This window comes from Stegastes partitus, unplaced genomic scaffold (assembly GCF_000690725.1).
Source record: "Stegastes partitus isolate 25-593 unplaced genomic scaffold, Stegastes_partitus-1.0.2 Scaffold115, whole genome shotgun sequence".
Classification (NCBI taxonomy): domain Eukaryota; kingdom Metazoa; phylum Chordata; class Actinopteri; family Pomacentridae; genus Stegastes; species Stegastes partitus.
The window spans coordinates 748,931-775,956 of record NW_007577846.1 but is presented as its reverse complement, the minus strand read 5'-3'; the positions used below and the strand labels follow the sequence as shown (position 1 = coordinate 775,956).

General features: G+C 37.9%; 1 protein-coding gene across 1 annotated transcript in view; it reads right to left on the bottom strand.

The window, feature by feature from the left end:
- The window catches only part of LOC103354675 (AT-rich interactive domain-containing protein 5B), a 47,106-nt gene extending 20,098 nt beyond the window's left edge, over window positions 1-27,008 (bottom strand). Inside the window, exons 1-3 of the mRNA XM_008278120.1 lie at window positions 26,932-27,008; window positions 9,587-9,739; window positions 6,000-6,107 (exon numbers count right to left, since the gene is read on the bottom strand). Of these exons, the coding sequence (XP_008276342.1) occupies window positions 6,000-6,107; window positions 9,587-9,739; window positions 26,932-26,952 (282 nt within the window). The 5' untranslated portion in view covers window positions 26,953-27,008. The remainder of the gene's footprint in view (window positions 1-5,999; window positions 6,108-9,586; window positions 9,740-26,931) is intronic.
- Between the last annotated feature and the right edge of the window lie 18 nt (window positions 27,009-27,026).

The window sequence follows — 27,026 nt, the reverse complement described above, 5'->3', positions numbered from 1 at the left end:
CTGAAAATCGAGAAAATGTTGAACACTTGCACAAATCGTCGTTCTGCTCGACCCACATCACAAACTTTGGCTACTTAAAATGACGCTTGTGAAATTTTAGACTGATGTACCAAATGCTTCACGATAGAATTACAAGAAAAAGAAACTTAACCCATCTTTAGCCATTTTTTTTCCCACACATTGAAAATTGAAGCTGTTAAAACAACTAAATCTCAGAAACTATGAAAGACAAAATACATTCTGTTTAAAAAAGGATTCAACTTCTTCTGATCACTTTAACAACATAATTAGTCATTTTAATTTAGAATCAGTGACCAGACAAACATGACATCAACACTAACAGCATCACTACGCTGGCTCCTGTTCTGATTCACGATTGATTTTAAGATACCATCGGTTACTTTTCAGGCTCCAGATGATACTCCAGCTTTCTACTTTCTGTTTTTTTTTAATTGACTGACTTTTTGTGCATGTAAAAGGTCTGCAAACTTACAAAGTAAAACAAAAGGGAGCTCAAAGAAACAAATCCAGATAATTCACCTACGTGGAGGCAGATTCACTCATCCCTGCTTTACTAGTTCAACTTGTACAATCCAACGCAGTCCGACACAACAGCTCAGCCTTAAATTCAACATTACATTGAATTGGGTCCTATAAGTGGCCCAGACGATGGATCCAGACTGCATATGTGCAGCTAATATCGAAGTCAGGGAGCGTAAGTGCGAGGAGGGAATGGAAATGTACACAAACACCTGATTTATCACCACTGCAGCAGAGGAAACTGTGTCTGAAATGTAGGTGTAAAGAAGTCTGCAGCGCCGCCTTATCGGACGCATGCAGGAGTCGACCACCAGGTGAAAACACACAGAAACACTCGGCAGAATCTGCAGCAAACCCACAAAAAAATAAATCATCCTGCGTACGAATTCGCCCTCATGTTTCCTGTCTGCGCTCGAGCGTTTTCCAGATTCGTAGCGTCTCACAGCAGCTCAGGTAAAAGCTGCTTAAAGACTTTATGCTCGCAGATGTGTTTCCAGTCATAAAAGTGTCGCCTCTTGAATTAATTCAAACTTCAGCAGCACAAAAAGCACGATTTTCCTGCACGCTGCTTATCAGATATGCACAACAGCATGCAGCGCTCAATGCAAATGAGACGAACTGCAGCTCATTTACATGTTTGGACCTTTAACTTCCTGAGCTTGACGTGGAGGTGGAGCAGCCGAGGCCTCCTCCCATTCCAGTTTGTCGGCTCCTGCAGGCAGCGACGACGACAAACCCAACCTCCCCCCAAAAAAAGCCTCCACAACCCCCTGGGCTGCCGCCAGGTGAGAGCGCCTCACATTCCTGCTCCTGCAGCAGCCAGGTGTGAGCTCATTACCACTGCAGAGGAGCTTTTACTCCGTGACTCTGCAGGAGTCCTGAACAAACATTTCTAAAGTCCTCAACTGAACCTAAATGTTTTTTTTCCCCTTCGTCTGCTGCAGCATCGATATGTGCTCCGGAAACCACTCAGTGCTCTTTGAGAAAAAACGTCATACAGCCACAGTTTATCACAGCAGCCTGGCATCAATTAATGCCGCTGGTTATCCATCTTCATCTCCACTGAGACTTTATCAAATGCTGCATAAGGCACTAAGGTAAGCATCGGTCACCCTCTAAACAACAACCCACAGCAGCGTTCCTGCTAAAGTCTCCTTATATAACTTCCAACACGTCTCGTCCTGCACCAGATACTGAACAAACAGGAGGAAAACTTCAGTTTGCAGCTACAGAGCCTGTTCAAATCGCCCAAATTACACAATTTATTAGAGCCAGAAACTGTAAAAACTAACAGAATCGCAGGATTTTCAGCTTTCTGACAAACGCTGAACGTATAACGTGTGACGCACAGTTAAGCCAGAAAGAAAACAACAACAAAAAAAAAAATCTCAGCTGGAAACTGTGAGATTTCATCAAAATCCCTTCAGAAAACAAACAATTTGCACCGGAACTGAGAAGCCGTGACTGACTGAATAAAAAACAATGGTTCTGTCTGGAAATTTATCCAAATCCAAGCTTGAAGCTGCCTTTTATTCTACACGTGTCATTCAAAATAATAAAACAAAATAAACAGTTTGCACCAGATCCTTTGGACAACAATTTAGAGACTTTCTGTTTGAGCTGGTACCTAAAAACGATATATTTCATTAAAATCGCTTTATTCTACAAGTAAAAATTCACCATTAATAAACTGTTTGCGATAATCAGATTCTGTAAAAAAAAAATAAGAACTATTCACTTCTTGAAACAACTGAGAGTCCATGACTGATCTATCTCTGCTAATAAAGCTCCATCTAAGTCAATTAAAGCTGAAATTATTATTTAATTAGTAAATAGGCAGACACTAAATTAGCTGTCTGGATCACAAAACCCACCGATGGGTTAGAAAGACATATTTTAAAAAGAAAATAACAAAATTACAACATTTACCAGCACAAAAACTGTAAAAAAGCAAAAAAAAAAATCAACATATATTCAAGTTTCTGACGGTGTTAAATAAATTAGTTATGCGCAGTTCTGTGAGAAATTAATTCTAAACTTTATTGTACATGTTTTATTTAAACATTCACTAAAAGTAAACCATTCATATGAAGTAGATTTGGGAAAAAAACCAAAAAAATTGTGCTTCTCTGCACAACTGAGAATCAGAGAGTGACTCAGTCACAGGACAGAAGTTCTGAGTTTTCAGATGAACTGCAGGCAGGAAAATGAACAAACTGGATGGATACAGTAAAGGCAGCATGTTGCACTAAAAGGTAAATATCTATAGGATGTACAGCCACAGTTTTCCAGCATCTGTAACACCTGTGGACGCTCCAGATTCTGTCCATTCTGTAATATAAAAAAAATTAAACTTCTAATGATTCAAATCCTGAATTTCCTCTATGGGGTCAATACAGAATGATCTTATTTATGTCATGACATCCTGCACAGAAGACATTTCTGAGTTTCGTCTACTTCTAGTCACGGTTGTTCTGTTTCCACAGAGCTGCAGGACTTCAGTCAAAAATGAGCCACCAGTGAGGAAAAATGAGACAGGAGACAAAAAAAACAGTCAGAAACTGCTTTGAGTTCAACAATCCCTCTGTCCAAGTCCGCAAGTTCAGAATAAACCCGGCTGTGAAACTGGCGTCAGACACGTAAACAAACGTTTAAGGGTTGCTGTTATGAGGAAGTCCTTTATTCTTTCTTTAAACGATTAAAAAATCTCTTCAAAAACATGTATTTTTGACTGCACGGCTGCATGGCATCTCAAACAGAGCTTAAAGCTCAAAATAAACTTGAATAAATCCAATCAGAGGTTTCAGAAGCTGCCTGAGAATTATTGGACTTTTTCTTCAGCACGACAGTAATCCAGATGTTGTTCTGCAGCTACGTTACAAACAGCTGCTGCTACCAGCTCATTCTGTTGAATGCCACCAGTTTGACAAAATGTAAGCAAATACGGGCTAAAAACAGGAATCGTAAGAGAATATCTTCCTGTCAACTGGCTCAAATTGAACGTCTGTCCATTGTCGCGTTGGCTCAGGTTAAACCTAAATGACGACGTTCTGCCTCCTCCTTTTCCACAAGTTTCACACCGAGCTGATGTGCAGCTCACAGAAAAACACTTTATAATGCAAGAACGTGTCTCCGGACTGGATTTAAATACCAGGCGGCGCAGCCAGTTCACCGAAGACGAATGAAAAGGTCATTCCGTCTCTAATTATTACTACGGAGCAGGTGAAAAATGACTCACATGCGCTGCAGACTGGACTAATATCAGCGACCAGGGCGGCTAATGTTAACGTCACACCGGCTCCCCTACAGAACGAAACCTAAGCTTCACATAAATATCACGTAACAGACCGTAAACATTTTGTTCCTCTTATAAAAAGACAGAAGGAATTAAAAAGTCGGCTTTCAGATGACACTCAATAAATAAACGCAAACTCTCGATATTAAACTCCTATTTAAAAAAAAAACAACTTTTAGACGGCAGGATAATTTAAAACCTCTGATGGTGAAATATCGAAGTTGAAAATGTGGAAAGTTTGGTGTCAGACAAGTCATGGGGTTTACATTTGGGTAATGCATTCGCCTCGTTCTCAAAGAGGGCTTTTCACGTGAAGGCTGCATGTGAACCGCGTTAATCAAAAACACACCTGATACTCCTTTACCTCATCTGACATCAGATTTTTTATTCAGTATCTTACTTTTCTCCTGCCGGCAGTCATCGGAGTATTAATTAGGCCGATCGACGAACAACATGAGACCAAGAGAGACGTATAATAACGACTTCTCCTTCATTAAAGACCTTTCAGCACGAGGCGGAAGACGGTCTGGTTTAGACGGTATTTTATCAACAACTAGAGGCGGCGTCTGAAGGTTAACCTGTTTAGATTCCTGGCCAAAGATGTTTGGATAAAAAAAGGAGGCAGTGTTCCTGTGACAAGGTTATTAATAGATGTTCTTAATGCGTTCCTCAGATTATATTAGGAAGACTCGCAGTGAAAAGAAGTCTACAGGAATTACAGACAGACACTATGTTTGTTTTTTTTTCATGCTTCATAATGTAGATTGGATTTTTTTTTACATTATTTATTCACATTATAAATCTTTTTTGGACTTAATATACCAACAGTGACAGTTTATACTCTCGTCTAATCTAGAGAGCCGTTAATTCAGCTGTAAAGTTTTGACTAAAATCTAATTTACAGCATCTGTAAGCTAGATTTTTACACAACGTATGAAATGATGTGCAAAACAATCTGCTTTACGGGGCTTTATAATGACTTTCAGCCCACTGTTCAATTGTCCTTTCGCTGTTTTGGAGAAAAAGCGCTGAAAAGTTACGTCTCTGCTAAAGTGGCAACAAAAAGAATCAGTCATTTCCCTCAGCAGCTGGTGGAGACCAAAAACAGAGTGAAAATAAAGTGAAACTTGACCTTAGCATCATCAGGTTAGCACCTTAAAAGTTACCCATTTCCCTTAGGAGCTGGTGTTGACAGAAAACAGAGCTTAAAGTCAGTAAACTTTAAGCGTACAATCATCAGGTTAGCAGATAAAGACTCAGACATGACCCTGAGAAGCTGGTAGAGACCAAAAACAGAGCAGAAATAAAGTAAACATTGGCCTAAGGGTCGTTGAGTTAGCAGCTAAAGACTACTATTTCCCTAAACAACTTGTGGAAACCAAAAATAGCGCTAAACAAAGTGAAAACTGACCCTAGATTTATCAGGCTAGCAGCTAAGTAGTCAGCTATTACCCTGAGGAGCTGGTGGTGACCAAAAACAGAGTAAAAAATTACGAGAAATTTATGGAAATAAGGCTTTAAAAAAAAAAAAATGAAAGTTGAACTTAGATTCATAAGGTTAGCAGCTAAAAACTAAGATACTTCTCGTGGAAACTGGTGGAGACCAAAAACAGAGCTAAAATAAAGTGACAGTTGAGGTAAGATTTAACAGGTTTATACTTAAAGATTAAAGATACGTCGCTGGTGGACTGGTGGACCTCAAAAACAGAGCTAAGAAAAGGAACCATTGAGTTATGTTTTGTCAGTTTAGTAACTGAAGACTCACATTGCTGGTGGAGACCAGAAACAGAGCTAAAATGAAGTAAATATTGAACTTAGATTAACCAGATCAGCAGCAGTACACTCAAATAATTCCCTCAGGAGTCAGTGGAGACCAAAAACAGAGCTAAAAGACAGCTAATAGTGGACTTAGGTTCATTAAGTTAGCAGCTACAGAGCTAGATATTTTCAGTACCAGCTGGTGGAGACCAAAAACAGAGCTAGAAGAGATGTGAAAGAAGAGGAAGGCTTTCTGGTCACCACCCTACACCAATACAGATAGGAGCTTTTTGTAATAACCATGCTACTGCCATTTATAAATGAATATATTGATTGATTGATTGATTGATTGATTGATTGATTGATTGATTGATTGATTGATTGATTGATTGAACGAACACCCCACCTCTCCATGCTCCCTAGTCCGACCCTTCGGTGTGTCCTCAGGCAGGAAGTAGAGTCTGGCGCTGGCCAGCAGGTGGCGCCGGGTCTGGTCCTCCCACAGTAAGGTCACCTTTGCATGACAGAGAAGAAGAGTGCCATAAACAAATCTGGAAGTGCAGATCTTTACAACCTATTTAAATTTGTGCAACAATTAAACATCAGAAAACTTAAGTAGAGACAGGTGTTGAAAATAGCTTCACGACAGTTTAGCATTCGGGCTAAGAAGCAGCCTGTTCAACATTGTGCTCATTACCTCAAGTTGTTTGAAGTTCTAGTGTAAAATGATACGTTTGAAAACTGAAGGTGCAATTATTTTGTTTGCACAAAAAGGTGTTATTATGGGATGACGATGTGAAGTGTTTCCCAGCCTTTTTCTGGCTTTTCTTTGGGGTGAGATCAGTTCAAAAACAACCATTTTGTCTCCTTTAGACTTTAATTTTGGCACCAACTTCAGAGCATTTCGTGAAATTAAAAAGGGAAAAATAACAACAACAGAATTCCCATGTGATGACACAAAGCCTGAGGACACGAACATTAAAAGCAGGTAGGAGTCTAGGTCATGTGGGGAACGCTCACATTGTAGTGTGTAAACGTAAAATAAAGCAGATGAACTCAAACACATTACAAACTGTTTCTGCTTCATGCAAAATAAAATCTCACATGGTTCTCATTTTCCACGACTAAGCTGCAAGGAAAGACTGACAGAACATCATTTAGTCCAATTTAAGGGCTGTCGGCTACACTGAACGTTTTACAAAATATATATATTTGAAAAGACAGAGTTTGTTGCCTTTCAGCCTCCACATGTGCTCAGTAAAGAGGAAGATTTAGTTGCAAAAACAAAGCGGTGTAGAAATATTTCGGCTACAGGAAGTAGTAGTAGTACTCTGCTGATGTCGCCGCCACACGACGCAACAAGACTAATTCGTTTGACCTTTTAAATCAGCACCACAAAGCTCTGAATGCCATCCAGAGCAAAACTCTGGATGGCTTTGCTGGTTTTTTATTTACTTTATTTTCTATTTTCTATGCAGATGCACTGCCCTGCAAAATCAGGAATTACAGGATCATCCATTCCTGTCTGTTTATACATTTTTTATTATACATTTTTAATCCACGAAGGTTTGATATTTGCAAAACGTCCACAGCGCCTAGAAAAATCAGTTTCATAATCATAGCTTCTTTAGATTGTGTCTCCTATATACTCATGCTCGCAATGCTAACATGCTAATGTTTAGCAGCCACACCATCTCAGTGCTGCGTATTTGCATGCTAGCAGTTGCTTGTTAGGACAAAACACTAAGTACAGCTGACAGCAACGCTGGAGAAATGTTGGCCAAACTAAAATATAATTTAATTCAGAGATTTATATTAACGCCTAACTTTACTGAAGCTGTCCGACGGTTTTAACCTCATGGTGGCGCTACAGGAAAAGACCGAGGATCCGCTTCACATGAGCTGAGGTGTTTCTGTCTGAACCGGAGTGGTGGACAGACAGATTGCTATCGCCGTAGCTACGATCAAAAGCCTTTAGAAAGCAAATACATTAACCCAAAAACATCCACTTCACACCAATCGATACTGTCAGCCCAAATACAATGCAGTCTCATTAACACGTGGCCTTACTTTTTCAGCTCCCGACCTAAATTGCCTAAAATTAGCCTTGCCGTGGGATGTAGACTCAATAAAACACAATATCAGTCTTCTATAGCTCATGTGGGCCTCCGTGACCCATTTCAGGTTCGATCTGCAGCGTCAGGTTATTTAAAGGGACGCTACTGTAATTTTTAATGTAAAGCTCAATGTACTTGTCTTTACTCTTGAAAATGAGCATCTAAAGTGTTTGTCAGGGTAAGAAAGCACACGAGAATGTTAAATAATGGGTCTCTGGGTCTAATTTTTGGCTTTCAAGTACCTGAAACTTTACACAAGTGCAGTAAACCAGGCTCTGGATTACACTGATAAAAGCATTAAAGCTGCTTGTATCATTATTTTGATCATGACATATGCGTTAAAGGGGCGTCTGGTTAGAATGAACCTACAAAAAAACATGAGCTAATCAATCTTTTAGCAGCTTAAGAGCCAGGTGTTCCTTTCAGGAGATGGTGGAGACCAAAAACAGAGCTAAAAAAAGAGCAAAAACCAGGACTGGATTCATCAGGTGGACACAAACGCAATGAAAACACTGAATAATAAATAGCTGGAACTATGAACACGTGACTTCTTACAACCTCTTTTCATTTCGTTCCCTGATTTTTCAATAATCACTGTTGTAATGATCGGATTGCAACTAACAATTATTACCGATTTTTTCTATTAATTTATCTAACAGGAAAATGAACGTGAATTCTTGCAAATAAACTTTCAAAACAAGTCAAATCTATCCACTGAGTGCCCACAGCGTGTCTGCAAACCTGCTCTCTGCTTTGTTTGAACCCAAAATGGTGGCTGTGTCGGTGGTATAACATTTCCCACAGCCTCAGGCGACAGCTTCAGATAGATTGCAGTGCGAAATCCAAATACGTCGAGTTTATTATCACAGAGGACGGAGGAAATCACAACATCTGAGAAGCTAGAGACGGTATATTTTTGGTTTGTTTTCCCTTCAAACACGACTTAAAATGATGAGCTGATTCTCAAACCCGCTGCTCGTAAATATTCTGTCAGTAGATTCATCGGTAAAGCAACAAATTAATTCAGTTCTAGTATGTTTTTGTGATTAAAGAAAAGAAGGAAGGAAGGAAAATAATGTTTTTAGTGCAGCAGGGCTCAGTTGTAGCGTACTGGTGTTACCAATGGTGGAGAGAAAACTGGAGGCTGTACATATTAAACTATTTACCTACAAACTTTTCTCTCTACTCTCGTCACCGTGCTGAATGCATCCTCCGTCAACTCGCTCCTCTGTTCACTGTTCTAGAGCCATGCTGCTTTTACTTTATTGAGCCAGCTTGTTTAATTTTCCTTTCTGCTCTGTGGAAACACTGCCTGCAATTCAACTGAAAACTCTCCCGAAGCAGTTGGGGATTCGCGGTTGAGCCAAGTTCAGAACATTTTTTGCTTTTCACAGAATCGGTTTGGTGCAAACGGTTTATATTTGGGGATTTTGAATTACCACAACTTTAAGCTTAGATTTGGTGAATTAAAATCCCACATTTCCTTCTGTTTCTATATGTTCTAGCTGTGGTAAGCGGTGAAGTTGTGGTGATTTCCAAGCTGTCAAAGTTGATATGGCGAATGTGTTCACAAACTGCACATCCAGCTGCTGCAGAGCAACATGATGATTTATAATTAAGTCGTGTTTGTGTCAACATGATGAATCTAAATCCAATGTTTTCTCTCTTTGAGCTGTTTTTTTTGGTGTCCAGCTCCTGAGGGAAATATCTGGTTCTTTGGCCCAAAACTGCACAACGAGAGCAGAGCGAGTGAAGCACAACCGTGAAGTTGCAGGTCAGAAAAAAAAACAAAAACAGAATAATGAGGTTATAAGAGACCATAAATCTCTGTGGAGCTGCAGGAGTCAGTGATGGTCATTCTCTGTGGGTTTCTCACCTCGGCGATGCAAACCGGATCCTGCGGTCTGCAGCGGATGAAGTAAAACTCCCCGAGCTTCCAGACCTGGACGGGCCCGTCGGGCTGAGCTCTGCTGCTCACCGACTTATAGAAGGCATAGCTGCCTCGCTGGCAGGAGGGAGCACCCAACCACTGCAGGACAGAAAGGCAAGGAGACGCCAATGAGAAGAGGCTGGAACAGGCACTGCAGGTTAATCACAAGCTAACCCCCATGAACCTGTTGTACAGACACAACTAACACCTGTGGCTGAGGTACATAAATGTCAGTGCAGCTCAGTGATAAAGTCACATTAGACTGAAGTGCAGCAGGAAATAAGAAAAGGGACGAGAAAATAGAGCTGCCGATTTAAAAACAAACAAACAAAAACAACCCCTTTAATAGTCCAGCTGTGATCATTAAACAAAGCTCTGAAAAATAAAAATAACATCAGATGGAATAAAACAATCTTTGTTTTAAACATCAGTAATTTTTCAAGGTAAAAATGTCTGTTTTAGTCTCAAACGTGAGGATTTCACTGTTTATCTTAGTTTGATATGAATGGAAAAGACGTGACGACATGTGCTTGGACTCTGAGGAGCCGAGATGATTCATTTTCATTAGTCTGACATTTTATAAACTAAATTAAATAAACCAATTGAGAAAATTGCTGAAAGCAAACTTATACTTGACAGTGAACAGCTGAATCTTTTTCTTATTGAGAGTTTGCAGCATTTGAAAGCCTGAACATGCTTGAATGTGTTGAGGAAATAAATGCAGATATTGTTATTTGATGCACTTCTTTCATGTTCTCGCTTTGTAAATAAAATTTTGGATCCAGAACTAAATTCACTGAAGTAACACAACAACAAACACAAACACCGTTTACGAAAAATAGCGACGCACAATCTTTCTCTCCGGTCGTTTTTTTGAGCTCGTCACACGAGACTGAATTCATTTTTTGTGTGAATTTGTCTCCTCTGTGGCGGCGAAACTCAGTTTTTGGAGTCTTGACAAACTCCTGCGGGTTGGGCAGAACAAAAGCTTTTAAGAACACTCGTTAGCTTAGCAACATCACGGCTACAAACCACCCACAATGCAACAGTGAGCCTCAAAAGTCCTCAAAAATGACACAATTCAACTTTTCACACCTAATTTTCACAAATAATATTGAGACACGTCAACACATTTACTGACATTTACCAGAAACAATAACCTGAAGTTCTAAGTTTTACAATTCAGTTTCGTGTTTTCTCTAAAAATTTGTCATTTTGACGCATTAAAAGCAAAATGAAAAGAATTCAAAGCCTGGGTGGAGCTCGCAGCGTTTTCGAGGGGTGTGTTCGAGGCAGTAAATTGTGCAGCAGCCTCCTGTGGCATCAGCGCCTCTGACGATAAAGTTGCACCATCTTGCAGCCGTGCAGCCTTTTCACACGTCTAACGAGCAGGATATTGTAATATATTAAACGGCTCGGAGGGGGAACGTTAAAAATTAACTCCTCAGACTGTTCAGCGCGACGGAGGCAGATCCCACATCCCCTGATATCACCAAAAAAAAAGGAAAAAAAACCAGCCTGAACAGGAGGACGTGTGCCGGCCTGCGTTATCTGAATTCCCACATAAATTCTCAGACGGACTGATCTGAAACGCGTGCAGCCTTGTGAAGTAAATTAATGCGCACACCAACAGCTGGATTCATAGACACGGCGCTGACTTTTGCTTTCGCCTGGCTGCACGTTATGGAGCCAACGCGATTCCCAGAAAACCATAAAATCATCAGCTGCAGTTAATCATTCAGTATCTGCAATGTGGAGGATTCCACTTGTAAATTAGAAATGTTAGCGCGAGCCGCTTCCTGCCGACTGCTTCACACTTCCACCACGTGACTCAGGCGTTTGCAGGTCTGAATTTGATTAATACGTCTCCGAACTCGTCGACTTTGAGGCGTTGTTGTAATCAAAGAGTCCTGTGTGTTCACCTTAAAGCCACCGGCAGGTTCAGAAAGCAGAGAAATCACCAGAATGACAGAAACCTCGAAAGCAGGAACAAGAATTTTTAGCTTTCAAACTTCATGTGTCCTAATGTATAAAATATTAATAGCATCTTATTAAAATCACTTGTCTCATGTTAAAAATTCTCCAAAAATAAACCAGATTCTGTGAAATAAATACAAAAAAATTCTGCATTTCTTTCAACAACTCAGAGTCCACGCCCGATTCGGCTGCGACAAACGGTCACATGACGAAAACTCCCTCTGGATCAATAAAATGTCTGTCTGCTGTAAAAAGTTCGATCTGAGGGCAATCAGAGCCAAAACGATGACGTAACTATTAAATAAGCAGGCATAAAACGAGCCCTCTGGACCGCAAAGCCCAACAATGGGTTTAAAAAATATATCTTTTAAAGAAAATGCCTAAATCACATCATGTACCAACTGAAAAAAGCAGAAAAAAATCCTCAGATATTCAACTTTCTTATGATTTTAAATAACTCGCAGCTCTGTGAGAAACTACATCTAAACTTCACTGATATATTTAAACATTCACCATGAGTAACTGGATTCTGTAAAAAACTAAAAACTTCTGGCTCCTCAGCAGAACCGGGAAGACGTGACCGACTCGGCTGTCACATGACAACAAGTCAGAGAGTTTTCAGGTGAACGGAGAGACGACGGATGAAACTGAATAAAAACGTGAGCAGCAGAATATCTCCAGGATGTAGCGCGAACACTTTGGACTTGTTGTACACGCTCATTACAGTTCGTTTGTTTATGTTCATATGATTTTTTTAATGCTTAGTATTTGCAAAAAGAAAAAAAATAATCAGAAAAAGTACAATTTATTTCCAAATAAATACACAGATTTTTAAACGAGCTTTCATTTTCACTAACAGATTTTTTTCTCAAATTAACCCATTAACTTCATCTGTAAAACGTCCCTGCAGCTCAAAGTGACTTCTTTAAATGCCGCGTGTTGTCATTGAAATGAATAAAAGCCATTAAAATGTTATTTACTACAACATTACACAAAGACAAGCAGCAAATCCTCATATTTTTGGAGGCGGAAGCAAAAATATTTGGAGTATTTGTCTGAACAAAAGGGGAGGGGAAAGCCTAATTTATTTTCTAATAATTAATGTACATTTTTGAGAAACTGCAGTTGGTTGTTTTTTTTAATTAACTGATTAATCACGTCTATAAATTCTGCAGCGTCTTAAAACGCTTCATAACAGGTTGAAAGGTCCTAAAAGTTCTGCTTACTGTCATATTAAACCAAAAAAAAGCAGAAAATTTGCAAAATATTTCCTTAAAAAAAATGCAGAAAAAATAAATGTATTTCTAAATAAACACACATATTTATTTATCTATTATTAATGTTGCCTTGGTTTGAATACAAGTGAGAAACTGCTCAGGATTTAAATCTACGACACTTCAGCTGATTGAGCTCGAACACAAACACACATCAGAACCAAACTCATTCGTCGAGTCGCTGATTCATCTGCCGACAGAATATTTACCAGCTTAACGTTTAAGTAGAAAAACAACATCTGCATATAGCGTCTGTAGCTTCTCAGATGTTAATACTTTGTGATTTCCTCCGTCCTCTACGATAATAAACTCGACGTATTTGGATTTCGCTCTGCGATCTATCTGAAGCTGTCGCCTGAGGCCGCCTGAGGAAATCTCATACCACCGACTCATCCACCATTTTGGGTTCAAACAAAGCAGAGAGCTGGTTTTGCAGACACGCCGCTTCCCCAGTGGATAGATTTAATTTTTTTAGGTTTATACGCAAGAGATCACGCGTTAATTTTCCTGCTGGATGAATTAAGAGAGAAAATAATCAGCAGATGAGCCTTTTATCAGGGATGACTGCTAGTTGCAGCACTAAACACTGATAAGAAGTGGAAATGCAACTTGTGCATTTTCTTGCGTTACTTTAAAACGTCCCATCCTCAGCGGCTAAACGCACTTTCATGAACAGTACATAAGCATTAAATGTGTGTTCTGAGCCGGCAGGTTCCTCTTCTTGTCCCCAAAATGGCAGCCGTGTCATTGAGGAAAATGAATCGAGTTATTTAATCCACAGCATCCGGCGCGTTCGCACTCGAGGGGCGCTCGATTCATCGCCGAGGCTCGCCGCCGTTTGTGGGTGGAACGATAAATCGAGCGCGCCTCGAGTGGGTTCATACGTCTGAAAGCCAACACCGTCTGAGCTGCTGCTGAATAAACCTGCAGCTTTGATTACACCGCTGTCCTACGGGGAAGTGACACCCAGAACTAAATACAAAACAAACACGCCTAAAAGATAATGATGGAGGCAGGTTTTGTGAACTGAACAGGAAGTACACACTCGTCATCTTTAAGTACGTGATTGAAGGTCGTTTGTTAATTGAATCAGTTTCAGTGATTTAAAACAACAACATGTGAATTGACTGCAGCTCGTTAAATCTGGATTCTTCCGTCCTCGGTGACTTGAACAACTCGGGGTTGGGCTACAAACACAGTTTACTACAGCAGTGGTTCTCAAACTAGGGGTCGGGGCCCCCATGGAGGTCCCAAGATCATTTCAGGGGGGTCGCCAGATCATTGCAAAAAAAAAAAAAAAGATAATAAATAAAGCCTACATTTATCAGATAAATGTGTTTTAGGGCTGTGTACTTCTTCACGCTCCTTTTTCGAACTTGTTAATATTATGACTCGACTATGTGATGTTATTATTCTTTTTTGCTCTTTTTCAAGTTATTTTCTTTTGTTTTTATATTTTTTTTCCCCTTTCATTTGTTCAAAACAAATTCAATTCATTCATTCATTTAAAAGAAAATCAACGTGTTCATGTTAAGATGAATCTGTGGAATTAACACATTCATTTTTGACGCATTAATTCATGAACAACAAAGTTATTTAAATTGGGAGGTCGCGAACACAAGCTTATGTTATCTTGGGGAGGGTTTGAGGAGCGCTGCTCTGGAGGATGTTTCACTGAGCTGCAGGTATCGTCCAACAACCGGCTCCTCTGTTCACCGTCTGAGCCGAGCTGCGTTTATGTTATTGATCCAGTCGGTTGGCTCCCAAACTCTACTCACACAACCGATAATGACTCTAACCCTGCATATACAGTCGTCCTCAGATGTATTCAGACCCTCCACTAAAGAAAAACCCACAATAGTCACTCAAATAACCAGAAACGGAAAAAAGTAATAATAAATAAAAATTTGCTGAATTATAATTTAATGACAGAAGACGTTGCTTTGAATTGTGGTTGAAAAGAATAATTTAAAAAAATAAAATAAACTGTCCTGGACAAATGAGAGCCCTTTGCTGATGAGCAGTGAAACCAGAACACCTGTCAACAGGTGCAGACATCTGACTGAGTTACAGGAAACACCTGATGGCAGCGATCGGCTCAAAGGGTTGTTCAGCTACATGTTGGTGCACAGGTCCCATCATGCTGGTTTGTTTTTAATATTTCTGTTGAACTACACGTCATAATGCTTATTACATTTTATTTATTATTACTTTTGTCCATTTCTACCTATTTCAGTGACTGAAGCTGGTTTTTTTCCATCACTGTTTCACCGAGCTGGATGTGTCGTCCAACAACCGGCTCCTCTGCTCGCCGTTTTTGCTGCATTTATTTCTCATTTTGCGCTCGATCGTTCTGGTATTTCACAGTATTTTGTCAGTTCAGCTTATTTACTGATGGTGTATGTTAAAATAAAACCATTACAGAACCGCACATCTCAGCTGATTGAGTCAGGATCATCAGAAAGCTGGAAATCTGAAGATAGTTTCTGGTAAACGGTGGGATTTTGTCGATTTTTAAAAAAAACAACTATTTGTCCTGTCTGCTCTGTTTAAACACTGCCTGCAGTTCACCTGAACACTCCCAGAATTTTAGGAAATGTTGTAATTTTAGTGAGTAGACTGTTGACGTTTCCAGACAGAGACACACGTTACAGATTCTTGAGTCTACAACAGTCGGAAAGTTGAAAATCTGATGATGTTTTCTGGTAAATGCTGTAATTTTGGTGTTTTTTTAAGACAGCTTTGCCTTTCAAACCCACCGCCGGTCTCACAATCCAGAGGGTTCATTTTCCTGTCTGCTCATCTATTAATTACTCTTCATTTCAGTTCTAACAACAGCATCCGAACGCTCACTGGAGGATGAACGAAAACACGATTTAACAACAAATCTTTTCTGCACAATACAGAACCAGAACCAACTCGTCTGCCTGCAGCTCGGTGCCTCTGAGCCTCGCCGGTTCCTGCCGAAGACGTAAATCTTTAAAAACGCACACATGCTGCTTTATGTGGAGCACACAGTCCCCATGATCTAGTTTCTGCAGCACGACGCTGGAAAACAGCGCAGCCACCAAAACGCTGCTGTTTGCTGATACTGGATCCGCGGTGCAGCCTCTGTGATCTGCGCTCGGAGCCAGAAGAGGAAAAAAAAAAAAAAAACGAATTACAGCAGCTTTGCATGAAACATAAGATGCAGCCCCACAGCTGCAGCAGACGAGCTGCAAATGAGCTGAAATATTAAACGAATATTTCTCAGAGAGTGAAATGCAGCGAGGCGTCGGGAGCTGATAATGCGCCGATTAATCCTTTAAACTAGAAAACGTCAGCGTGCGGCGAAGAAAACGTCCGTTATGAGAGAGAAAATACATTTGTAGTCGTCCCTTTTAGCTCCTAATCCACCGTTTTAGGCGTTTTTTTAAAGCCAAAACGCAAAACATACAGGATCTGGTTTCTGCTGTGAGAAGCTTCTGCTTTTTTTAATCTTAACATGATCATAAATTCTATATATTTGGGTTTTGGGCTGTTAGTCGAACAAAACAAAACACATTGATGAGCACTTTTTAAATATTTTCTTTCATTTTAGAGTCAAAAAACTGAAAATGATTGTTTGCTGCAGCCCTGATTCAAATTAGGAGTTTTTATATATACGTGAAAAACAACTAAAATGATTAAATCATCATTAACGAGCTCATAGTTTCAGCTTTAGTCTTATTTCAGTGTTTTTACATTTAGAGTCTAGAGAGCAGTCACTAATGTTCAGGCCTGCAACGAACAATAATTCTAATTATCGCCAAATCTTTCTTGATTAATAATAATATTAGAAAATGCTCCTGCAACCCACTGACAGCTTTGTTTTGACAAAAAATAGCAAAAACTAGTTAAAATTCAATTTACTACAATATTACACGAAGAAAAGCAGCAAACATTCGTATCTGAGAAAATAAAAGCCTGAAACATCTGGAGTTTAAAATGTATAAAAAAGTAAATTTTACTTTTCTAAAATTCCAGGTTTTTACCGTAGTTGTTGATTAATTTTTATTTTTTATAGACTAATGGTTACGGCGCTACGTCTTAACAGCGTTCTAACTAATAACTACTTTCATTAATTTACTAAATATTACATCAAGAAAAGCAGCAATTTCTCACATTTAATACAAAAAACAAGCACAAATATTTGTTTAAGTTCAATGTTCAGAAAGCGCAAATATTTTTACAGATTACCTCATTAATCAGAAATATTTTTACTTACAATGATATTAAATATTGATAATAAAGAAATAAAAGCAGCAGATTCATATATTTGAAAAAAACTGAAGTAAAATTGGAGGAAAAAAATCAAATTTATTTCCTTCTGATTGATTAAACTTTTTACAAACTGGAGTTCTGTTTTTTTTTTTTAGACGACCTTTGACTTTTAGCACATTTATAAAATTTATCTGCAGTTCAAAGTGACGCCTTCAGACATTTGTTCTGTCGTTAAAACGGCTTAAAACGCACAAAAGTTCTATTTATTCTGATAATAAATGAAAAAAACATTAAGTCTTCATATTTGAGAAAGCAGAAGCATTTTTTATTTAAATAAAAAGGATAATTAAACAATAATTATATATATATTTTATTATTGTTATTTCTTTTTTTAAGTTATCCTCTATTTCAAAAATAGCTTCTAAATCATTTTAATTTTTCTGACTTTTTTTTTTTAAAACACGGTTCAGGTAATTGTTCATCTGTAAATAATCACTAAAATGATTATTATTATTATAATCTGCAGATTATTTTTGGATTGATCACATTTATAAAACACGGCAGGCAGCCAAAAAAAAATAAAAAATAAAAAAGACATTTTTGGTCCTTTCTGGTTTACAAATAAATAGACAAACCGCATAAAACTCATAAAAACTCAATGAACTACAACATTAAAGAAATAAAAGCAGCGAGGCTTCAACAGAAGCATCAAACATGTGGAGTCAATGCTTTAGAAAACTGATTCCTGCTGACTTATTTAACATTTTATTAACTGCAGGGTTTTTTTTAGATTAACTGATTAATCCCGTCTGAAACTCCCTGCAGCCCAGAGCGACGTCCTCAGACGCCTGGTTTTGGGGATCAGACCTCTTGTTTGAGCAGCAAAACTTTGGTGACTTTTTGTGGTCGTTAAATCAGCTCTAACGATTCTCTGCTTGTGTTTTTCTTTGCCCTGAATCGACTGATTGTTGTCATGTTTCAACCGAAGCGCCGGACGTTTCTTTAGGAGTTGTTTCCATGTTCAGTGAATTAGAATAAAGCTCGGTATCCACATGAAATCAAAAGGCGACTAAGTAGTATAGGCCGGGGTGTGGCTGCCTCTGCAGCTGCTATCCATTTCGTGGCGATACAAGATTCACTAAATAAAATGCATGTTTCCTGCCCCGCTGCTCAGCTGCAGCTTCCCTGCGACAACCAGTCCTTCCTGTTCGTCCTGTCGCTGCAGCCTGTTGCCCTTCGCCTCCCCGCGTGCTGCCGAAATGCAGAATAATTCTCAAATTCTCACTCCGGTGTTGATCCTCCACCACCTCCCCCTACCCGGTACCACGGCCCACCACAGGCAGCCCTCCCCCACCAGCCCGAGCTCTGCAGACCAGCTGCTGCAGGCCCAGGATCAATGTTTTAGAAAGATCCTGAATAAATGTCACAGCAGAAAACGTACGAATCGGCTGCAGCGCGTAAAAAATAACAACAGGCTCCACGTTACGGGATGCAGATCTGTGGTGATTAATCACTTCTGTAAGAGTCCTGTGGGAAATAAAAACAACACAAAGCTGAGCAATATCGGAGTTATTGTGACGCAGCTGCACTGAAAGTAAACAAGGTCGCTGCTCAATGTCAGACGATATGCAGCATATAGGAGGTGAGATCAGAGCCACTGTTGATTCACTGATTGATCACGTCTTTGAATCCTCTGCAGCCCAAAGTGACTGTTTGCTCATTAACGAGGTGTAAAACTCATTAAAATTATATTTAATACAACATTAAACGAGGAAAACGTCTGGACAATAAAGGAAACAGAAGCACAAAATAATTTGAATATTTTTTATTATTATTGTAAAAAGCAAAGTTTATTTTCTGTTGATTGATTTTAATTTTAATAACCTGCAGGGTTTTTTTTTTACATTAACTGATTAATCTGTAAAATCTCTGCAGCCTAAAGTGTCGAACGCTGTAAAACCGCTTAAAAGTCATTAAAAAAAAAACTTTATTTACTGTGATATTAAACAAAGAATTTGCTTAAAAAATAAAAAATTAAAAAGTATTTGCCAAAAAAAAGTAAAATTTAATTCCAAATAAATACAGATTTTTACATCAGTTTTCATTTTCAGAAACTGCAATTTTTAAATCAGCTGATTAACTTTATCTATAAAATGTCCCTGCAGCTAAAAGTGACTTCTTTAAATGCTGTGTTTTGTCATTAAAATGAATGAAATGTTATTTACGACAACATGAAACAAAGACAAGCAGCAAATCCTCATATTGTTGGAGGCAGAACCAAAACTATTTGGAGTATTTGGCTGAAAAAAGGGGGGAAAAGCCTAATTTATTTTCTAATTAATTTTTGAGAAACTTCAGTTTATTATTTTTTAGATTAACTGATTGATCACGTCTATAAATTCTGCAGCGTCTTAAAACGCTTCACAACAGGTTGAAAGTCCTAAAAGTTCTGTTTACTGTCATATGAAACCAAAAAAAGCAGAAGATTTTCAAAATATTTGCTTAAAAGATGCAGAAAAAATAAAATTATTTCTACATAAATACATAGATTTTGTTTTAATTTTTTTTTTAAAAAAAGCTGCTATTAAAGCTACTACAACTAAAAAGTAACTAAACTAACTAAAATTATATTTACTACAATATTAAACAAAGAAAAGTAGCAAATCCTCATGCTTATTTAAAAAAAAAAGCAACAAAAAAAAAACAACAAAATAACTAAAAGGATTAAAAAATTATTGAAATTAAAAAAAAAATATTTGGAATGTTTGCCCAAAAAAGAAAATTGAGGGGAAAGAAATTATTTTTTAAAATAGTTGTTAATCGATTTTAATTTTCCATAAAATGTTAACTGATTATAAAATGATCTATAAAATGTCCCTGCAACAAAAAATGACACCGAAAACCTTTTTTCTTATCATGAAGGCATAAAATTAATTAAAATTGTATTTACTACAATATTAAACAAATAAAAGCTGCAAAACCTCATAATTGAGGGGAAAAAGCAACAAAAAACAACAACAAAATCACTAAAAGGATAAAATAAAATAAAATAAAATAAAATAAAATAATTGGAATGTTTGCAAAAAAAAAAATAGGGGGGGAACTGATTTTTAAAATAGTTGTTAATCAATTTAAATTTTCATAAAATGCTTTTTTTTTTTAAACTAACTGATGATAAAATGATCCATAAAATGTCACCGCAACAAAAAATGACACTGAATTTTTTTTTTTCACTAAAAGGCATAAAATTAATTACAATCGTATTTACTACAATATTAAACAAATAAAAGCAGCAAATCCTCTAATTGAGAATAACATAAACAGAAAATGATAGTTTTTTTTAAAAATGGGGGGAAATTATAGTTTTTAAAAACAGCTGTTGATCAATTCCATTTTCATAACCTGCATTTTTTATTATTATTTTCAGATTAACTGATTAATAACATGTATAAAATTGTGCAATAACACATATTAACCACATTACAGGCAGATGTGTGACGGTTCATCACTTTAAAAGGCCCTGTGGGAATAAAAACAACAACAACAACAACACAGAGCTCCACAATATCCGAGTTGTTGCGATGCAGCTGCACTAAAAGCAAACAAGGTCGCGGCTGAATGTCAAACTATATTCAGCATATAGGAAGTGAAATTACAGAAGCACAGCAGATTCAATAAAACGGCCGAGCAGGAAGCATCGCAGCGCCGCCGCAGCCGACAAGAAAACACAGTGAAGACGCGACACAAAGCACCACACAGCACAGTTACAACAGCATCACGGCGTCCATCAGCCCCGACAGGAACATCCGGCCTCCCAGAGGTGCGTTTCAAGCCCGCATGAAGATATCACGCTTCTAATTTAGCGTTAAATACGTGATTGAGTAAATTAAAATTAGAAAGCGCTGCAGGTAGCACATGTTTGAGGTTAGGCTGGTGTAAGAGGAGGAAAAGGACATTAAAGTGAATAAAAATCACCCCAAAGGCAGCACGAGCCGCTACAATAGGACGAGGAGCTATAAATGTATGTATCAGCACCTAAAACATGCTTCTGGAATATTGAACCGGGTTTAATAAGCACAGACACAATATCACAGCTACATGGAAGGAAGAACACCATCAAACCTCATTTAATCTAATCATCAGGAGTCCCCATAGGAATATTATGGGCTGATTTATTATGATAAAGACTCCACTGCGTACTACGGTCTACATACGACTCGTTATTAAGAATATTAACGACAAATTAGGCGGCAATCGCTCCAAAATCCTGACCTACAGGCTTACTTGAGATAGTTTTCGAGCACTATAATCAGATTAATTCAGATAATGTGTATTTCTTTATCTTTACGGGACGCTTAGAGAACAACAGAAACTCACTTTTTAATGATTTCATTCGGCTCTAAGATACACGTTACAGGCTAATTTATTATGATAAAGACTCTACTGCAGGCAAAACATGAGCCGGTGATTGAATATTTTAGGAATTTACTGACAGATAACGCAGAACAAAAAGATAATTACTTAAAATCGTGCACTGTAGGTGTAATACAGATACTGTAAAGTGACATTATAGCACGGTAATTGGACAATAGGTTGGATTATAGGTTGATTTATTACAGTAGAGACTCTAATATGACCTGTTAATTGAAATATTAAGCCCTATCGCGAATATAATAAGACTAATAACACAAAAAGGGCAAAAAATTGATTTTCTAGGATTAATATGCCGCTACAGGATACAACTTATTTACCAGTAACTGAGTCAAATTTTATAATATTAAAGAGATTTAAGTAGAAACTAAGAAGAGAAAGTACCACAAGCTCGCCTGATATTTGTCATATTTTCCTCGGCGGGCTGGAATATTATTGACATTTTTCAGGAACATGACGGCAAGTGTTGTGATTTTCAACACGATATGAGAAAAGCTAGAATAAAGTACGAATATGGGATCGTTTTAGTCGTTAGCAGGACGCTAAGCAAGACCGATAGAGACCAAGCATCAGCCCTTATAGTCATATTACTGATACACTGAAGGTATACAGGAGAAATAAGAATTATATATATATGTATATGTTCTTACTGTCCAAGATAACAAAAAGAAACGTGTAATGTTGTTCTGTTCTGGTCCAAAATAGAAGAAATACTAGAGAAGAAAACCAAAAGGATCAATCAGTTTGTCTGATTGACACATGAGCAGAAATGTCAGGAGGAAAAAAAAACAATAAAAAACATAAATATGCCATAAAAATCCTTCACTGATGATGACAAACGTCTCCGTTTAGTGATCAGTTAGCCGTCGGACTTAAGCAGGAAAAACATTAAGAAAAAATACAACAACGTGACACAAAAACATTTTTGATAAACTAGAATCAAAAAGATTTGAATAGCTTTTTTTTTCCTAAATCGATCCTCAAACTAATCAATTCGTCATTAAAGCTTTAACTTTTTTATACACATGAGCAGGAAACCAGCTTTTTATGTCGCGTCTGACGAGCAGCAACACCTAAAACGTTCCATCGCTGATCAAAAAGTGCATTTAACGCTGATTAACTGATCGATTAATCACATGAGCCTTAATATCCGGAGCTATAGAGGCACAAAAATTAGAATTACAGAAAAATAAAAAGACAAAATGCAAGATTAGCTTTACCAAGAAGACAAAAAGCTTTAAAATGTTTAATTTGTTATCAACATTTTAGACGATTTATTCGGTTTCCATCAACTGATCAATTGATCCTTGATTTTTTTTTTTACTTTTTATTTGCATATAAGCAGAAAAATCAAGTAGAAATAACAAAACAAAGTCCCGTAAACATGCTTTTAGGTCTTTGAAATCCTGATCAGAAGGAAACTCGAAGCCGACAAGCTGACGTAATGTTAAGTTCACTAAACGTATTGATCAGCTGATCGATTAACCTTTGAGTTTTAGATATTTGTACGAATATGAGCAGAAAAATAACAAAATGACAACAAAATGTAAGATTTGCTCACATTTGACAAAAACAAATCACTGAACATATTCGACCGTTCATCAGAACCGTTGCTGATTCTGTTCAGATCCTTTGATCCATGAATCCTTGTAGCCACTGAACTTATTACCGACATCTGAGCAAGAAAAAAAACAACAAAAATGTACTTAAACCCACTTTTTAGCTCATATTTTACCGACTGTTGCCTGAGTGATTGTCAAAGCGCAGTCTTTGTATGAATCCATTAAACCAATAATCCTTAAATTTCTAACTTTCACCGACTTAAAGAACAATAAAATCAAGACAAACTCACACAACAGAGTCACATCAGTGCACTGTTCAGCTGATCGCTTTCACAAGTCGTTTGTTTTTGTGTCCAATAACTAATAATCAGGAAAATCAGAGATAAAACAACAACAAACTGATATAAACGTACGACTTTGCTCAGATTTGACAAACTTCCAGAGAAAAACTTTCCCTAAAAACACTGAATTGGTCATAAAAACGGTTGCAAATCTACTTTTATGTTCATCAACTAACGATCAGTTTTTATTTACTGACATACGAGCAAGAAAATATCACAACAAACAACACAAACAAACTACTTTGAGCGTATTTAACCAACTGGGGCAAGAAGACGTTGCTCAGCTGATCATCACAGTTTGTTTTGTGTCCATAAATTAATCATTAAATCCTTGAAATTCTCTTTTTTAAAAGTAAAAAAAAAAATAAAAACATACAAACATAAGCGCACTATTCAGGTCACATTCGACAAGCTGGCGCAACAACTGTTGCTCAACTAATCACCGAAACTGTTCCTGATTTAATCTGCGTCCTCAAATTAATCGATTAATCCTCGAAGTTTTAACTTTTTCCTCAATATACGAGCACGAAAACAAGAAAAATCACACAAAAAAACTGCAGAAATCCATTATTTCGCTCACTTTCAACAAGCTAAAACAAGAACCTTTTGCTCAGTTCATGATTCCACCAACATCTGACAAACTGCAACCAGAAAATCAGGAAAATCCAAACTGCTGCTGATTTATTTTCCATTAATTTTATCAATTAATCCTCAAAGCTCTAACTTTCTTGGACATATCAGCTGGAAAACCAACAGCACAGTGACTTAAATCCACCATTTCGCTCACGTTCAACAAGCTACCACAACAAAATGTTGCTGAATTGATCATCAAAACAGTTCCTGATTAATTTGTGTCCCTCAATTAATCGATTGGTCCTTCAAGTTCAAACTTCATCTCAATGTATGAAGATCAAAAACAAGGAAAAACAACAGCATGGTGACATAAACGCACTACTCAGGTCACATTCGACAAGCTGGCGCAACAACTGTTGCTCAACTAATCACCGAAACTGTTGCTGATTTAATCTGCGTCCTTAAATTAATCGATTAATCCTTGAAGTTTTAACTTTTCCCTCAATATATGATAAAGGAAACAAGAAAAATAACAAAAAATGAGTATAAATCCACTATTTTGCTCACTTTCAACAAGCTACCACAAGGAAATTCAGCTCAGTTCATGATTCCACCAACATCTGACAAACTGCAACCAGAAAATTCTACTAATCCAAACTGCTGCTGATTTATTTTCCATTAATTATCAATTAATCCTCAAAGCTCTAACTTTTTTGGACAAATAAGCTGCAAAACCAACAGCACAGTGACTTAAATCCACCATTTAGCTCACTTTCAACAAGCTACCACAACAAAATGTTGCCAAATTGATCATCAGAATAGTTGCCGATTAATTTGTGTCCCTCAATTAATCGATTGGTCCTTCAAGTTCAAACTTCATCTCAATGTGTGAAGATTAAAAAACAAGGAAAAATGACACAACCAAGTAACACTAATCCGCTATTTCGCTCACTTTCAACAAGCTACTGCGAGAAAATTCAGCTCAATTCCACCAATATCTGACAAAACGCAACCAGAAAATCCTAAAAATCCAAACTGCTGCTTTCCATTAATTTGATCAAATAATCCTCAACGCTCTGAGTTTTTTGGACACATCAGCTGGAAAATCACAACAGCAACACAACAAAGTGATAAAAACACAATATGTGGCTAACTTCTGATTGATCGATTATCACTTTAACTGGTAATTTGCTTTCTGGTGATCAAACCAATGGATGGATCCTTTCAGACATAGAAAAGACGACAAGAAAGCGACATGAATTCAGTATTTTCCAGACGCCCGAGTGAGCAGCACACGTGTATTTAAGTTGATTACAGTGAGAATATATGATAAATAGCAGCATGCAGCGAGAGAACTGCATCATAAACATGCTATTATCCGCTATGGCAGCCTTGTTTGAATATCACAGAGCTCCAGTCTTTTTCTTTTTCTGTTTTTTTTTTTTTTTTTTGTGGCCCTGGGGGAGGGCCGGCTGAAGCATTGCTCCAGCAGCCTAGCGGCAAGGCAGGAAAAATAAAAGCCACATAATATAATCTGAGCAGTGAGAGGCAGCGCTCTGTCTAAAATGTGAGCACACACACACACACACACACACACACACACACACACACACACACAGGAATTTAAGATGGAAACCCTTAATCTGCACCATGCCTGCGTCAGTTCTCGTGATATTTCTGAGAATAATGCAGTGAGGTTTTTTTTTTTTTTTTTAAACATAGTTTTCAATCCAGGAAGAAAGAATTAATTATATATTTTCAAAAGTCTCCTTTCACAATAAATAAATAAATAAGCCCCACACTATTGACCTTGGTGTATATCCTGTTATTGAAAAAAGAAAGAAAAAAAAAAAAAAAAAAAAAAGCTCACAAGTTCACCAACTCAATGCTGCAATAAATTAATATTTAAACAGAGGCACAATAATAATGAAATACACAAGGGGATGTTAAATATTCTCAAGATTTCTCTGCACATTAATGAGTTTTATGTCGTCCTAGCTGTGTCCTTTTTTTTTTTTTTTTTTCCACCAAGTACTAAAAAAGAAAAAAGAAAAAACTCCACATTTCTGCCTCACAAACACAATATTCCAGCTGGAGACAAAATGTCGGGGTGGGGATTTGATAATAATATCAATATGCTTCCTATTACAAGCAACAACAACAACAAAAAAAAAAAAGAAGAAGAAGAAGACTACTGCTGCTGCTCCACCTAGTCCCTGTCGAAAATAAAATATTTAATATCACGTCAAATTATTTTATTTTTTTTTTCCAAAAATGGAGACTGTCGACGCGACGGCTTTGCTAGCTAGCTTAGTTTTTTAGCCCAAAAGGCGGACTAGCTTAAAAGTTTCCTGATATTTTCGGGCAGCGAGAAAACGGCCAGAAAATTTAATTTTATTCCGCTAATGTGGCTCGTTAGTGCGGCCGGGTGGGGGTTGGTAAGCCGGGGGAGACGCTGTCGACACGACACACAAAGAAATTAATCATTAACGCGGCGAAAATATCAGAAATATTAAAGTGGAATTTAACGGCTAAAGGCTCCGGTGGCGACGCGAGGCGACGGCTCGCTGCCACCGAGCACCGTTTCCAGCCGAAAAAAACGCCAATATATGTCGGTTTATTCTCCAAGCCTCGGTCGGGGAGGGAGAGGAAAAAAAAAAAAAAAAAAAGTTGCCCGAATAAAGTTGTAATTGCAGTCGGAGCAACTCTCGGTGGCTTGATATGGGAAAACAATCAATACGACGCGGCCAAACTAAATGAAATAAAACGCGGATTTCGGCTTCGAAATCAGCGACACACGGTTGGAATTTTACCCGCCGCCAACAGGTCACGAAACGGCCGTTTACGAGCGACAAGAAGCTGCATTTATTTGGAAATTATATCGGCTTTACCTGTATTGCATTGTGCTCCATTGCAGTCCTGCATTCCCTCTGTGTGAGGCCCCTCTCCGGTTACACCGCCGGGACTCGCCGACACACAAACAAAC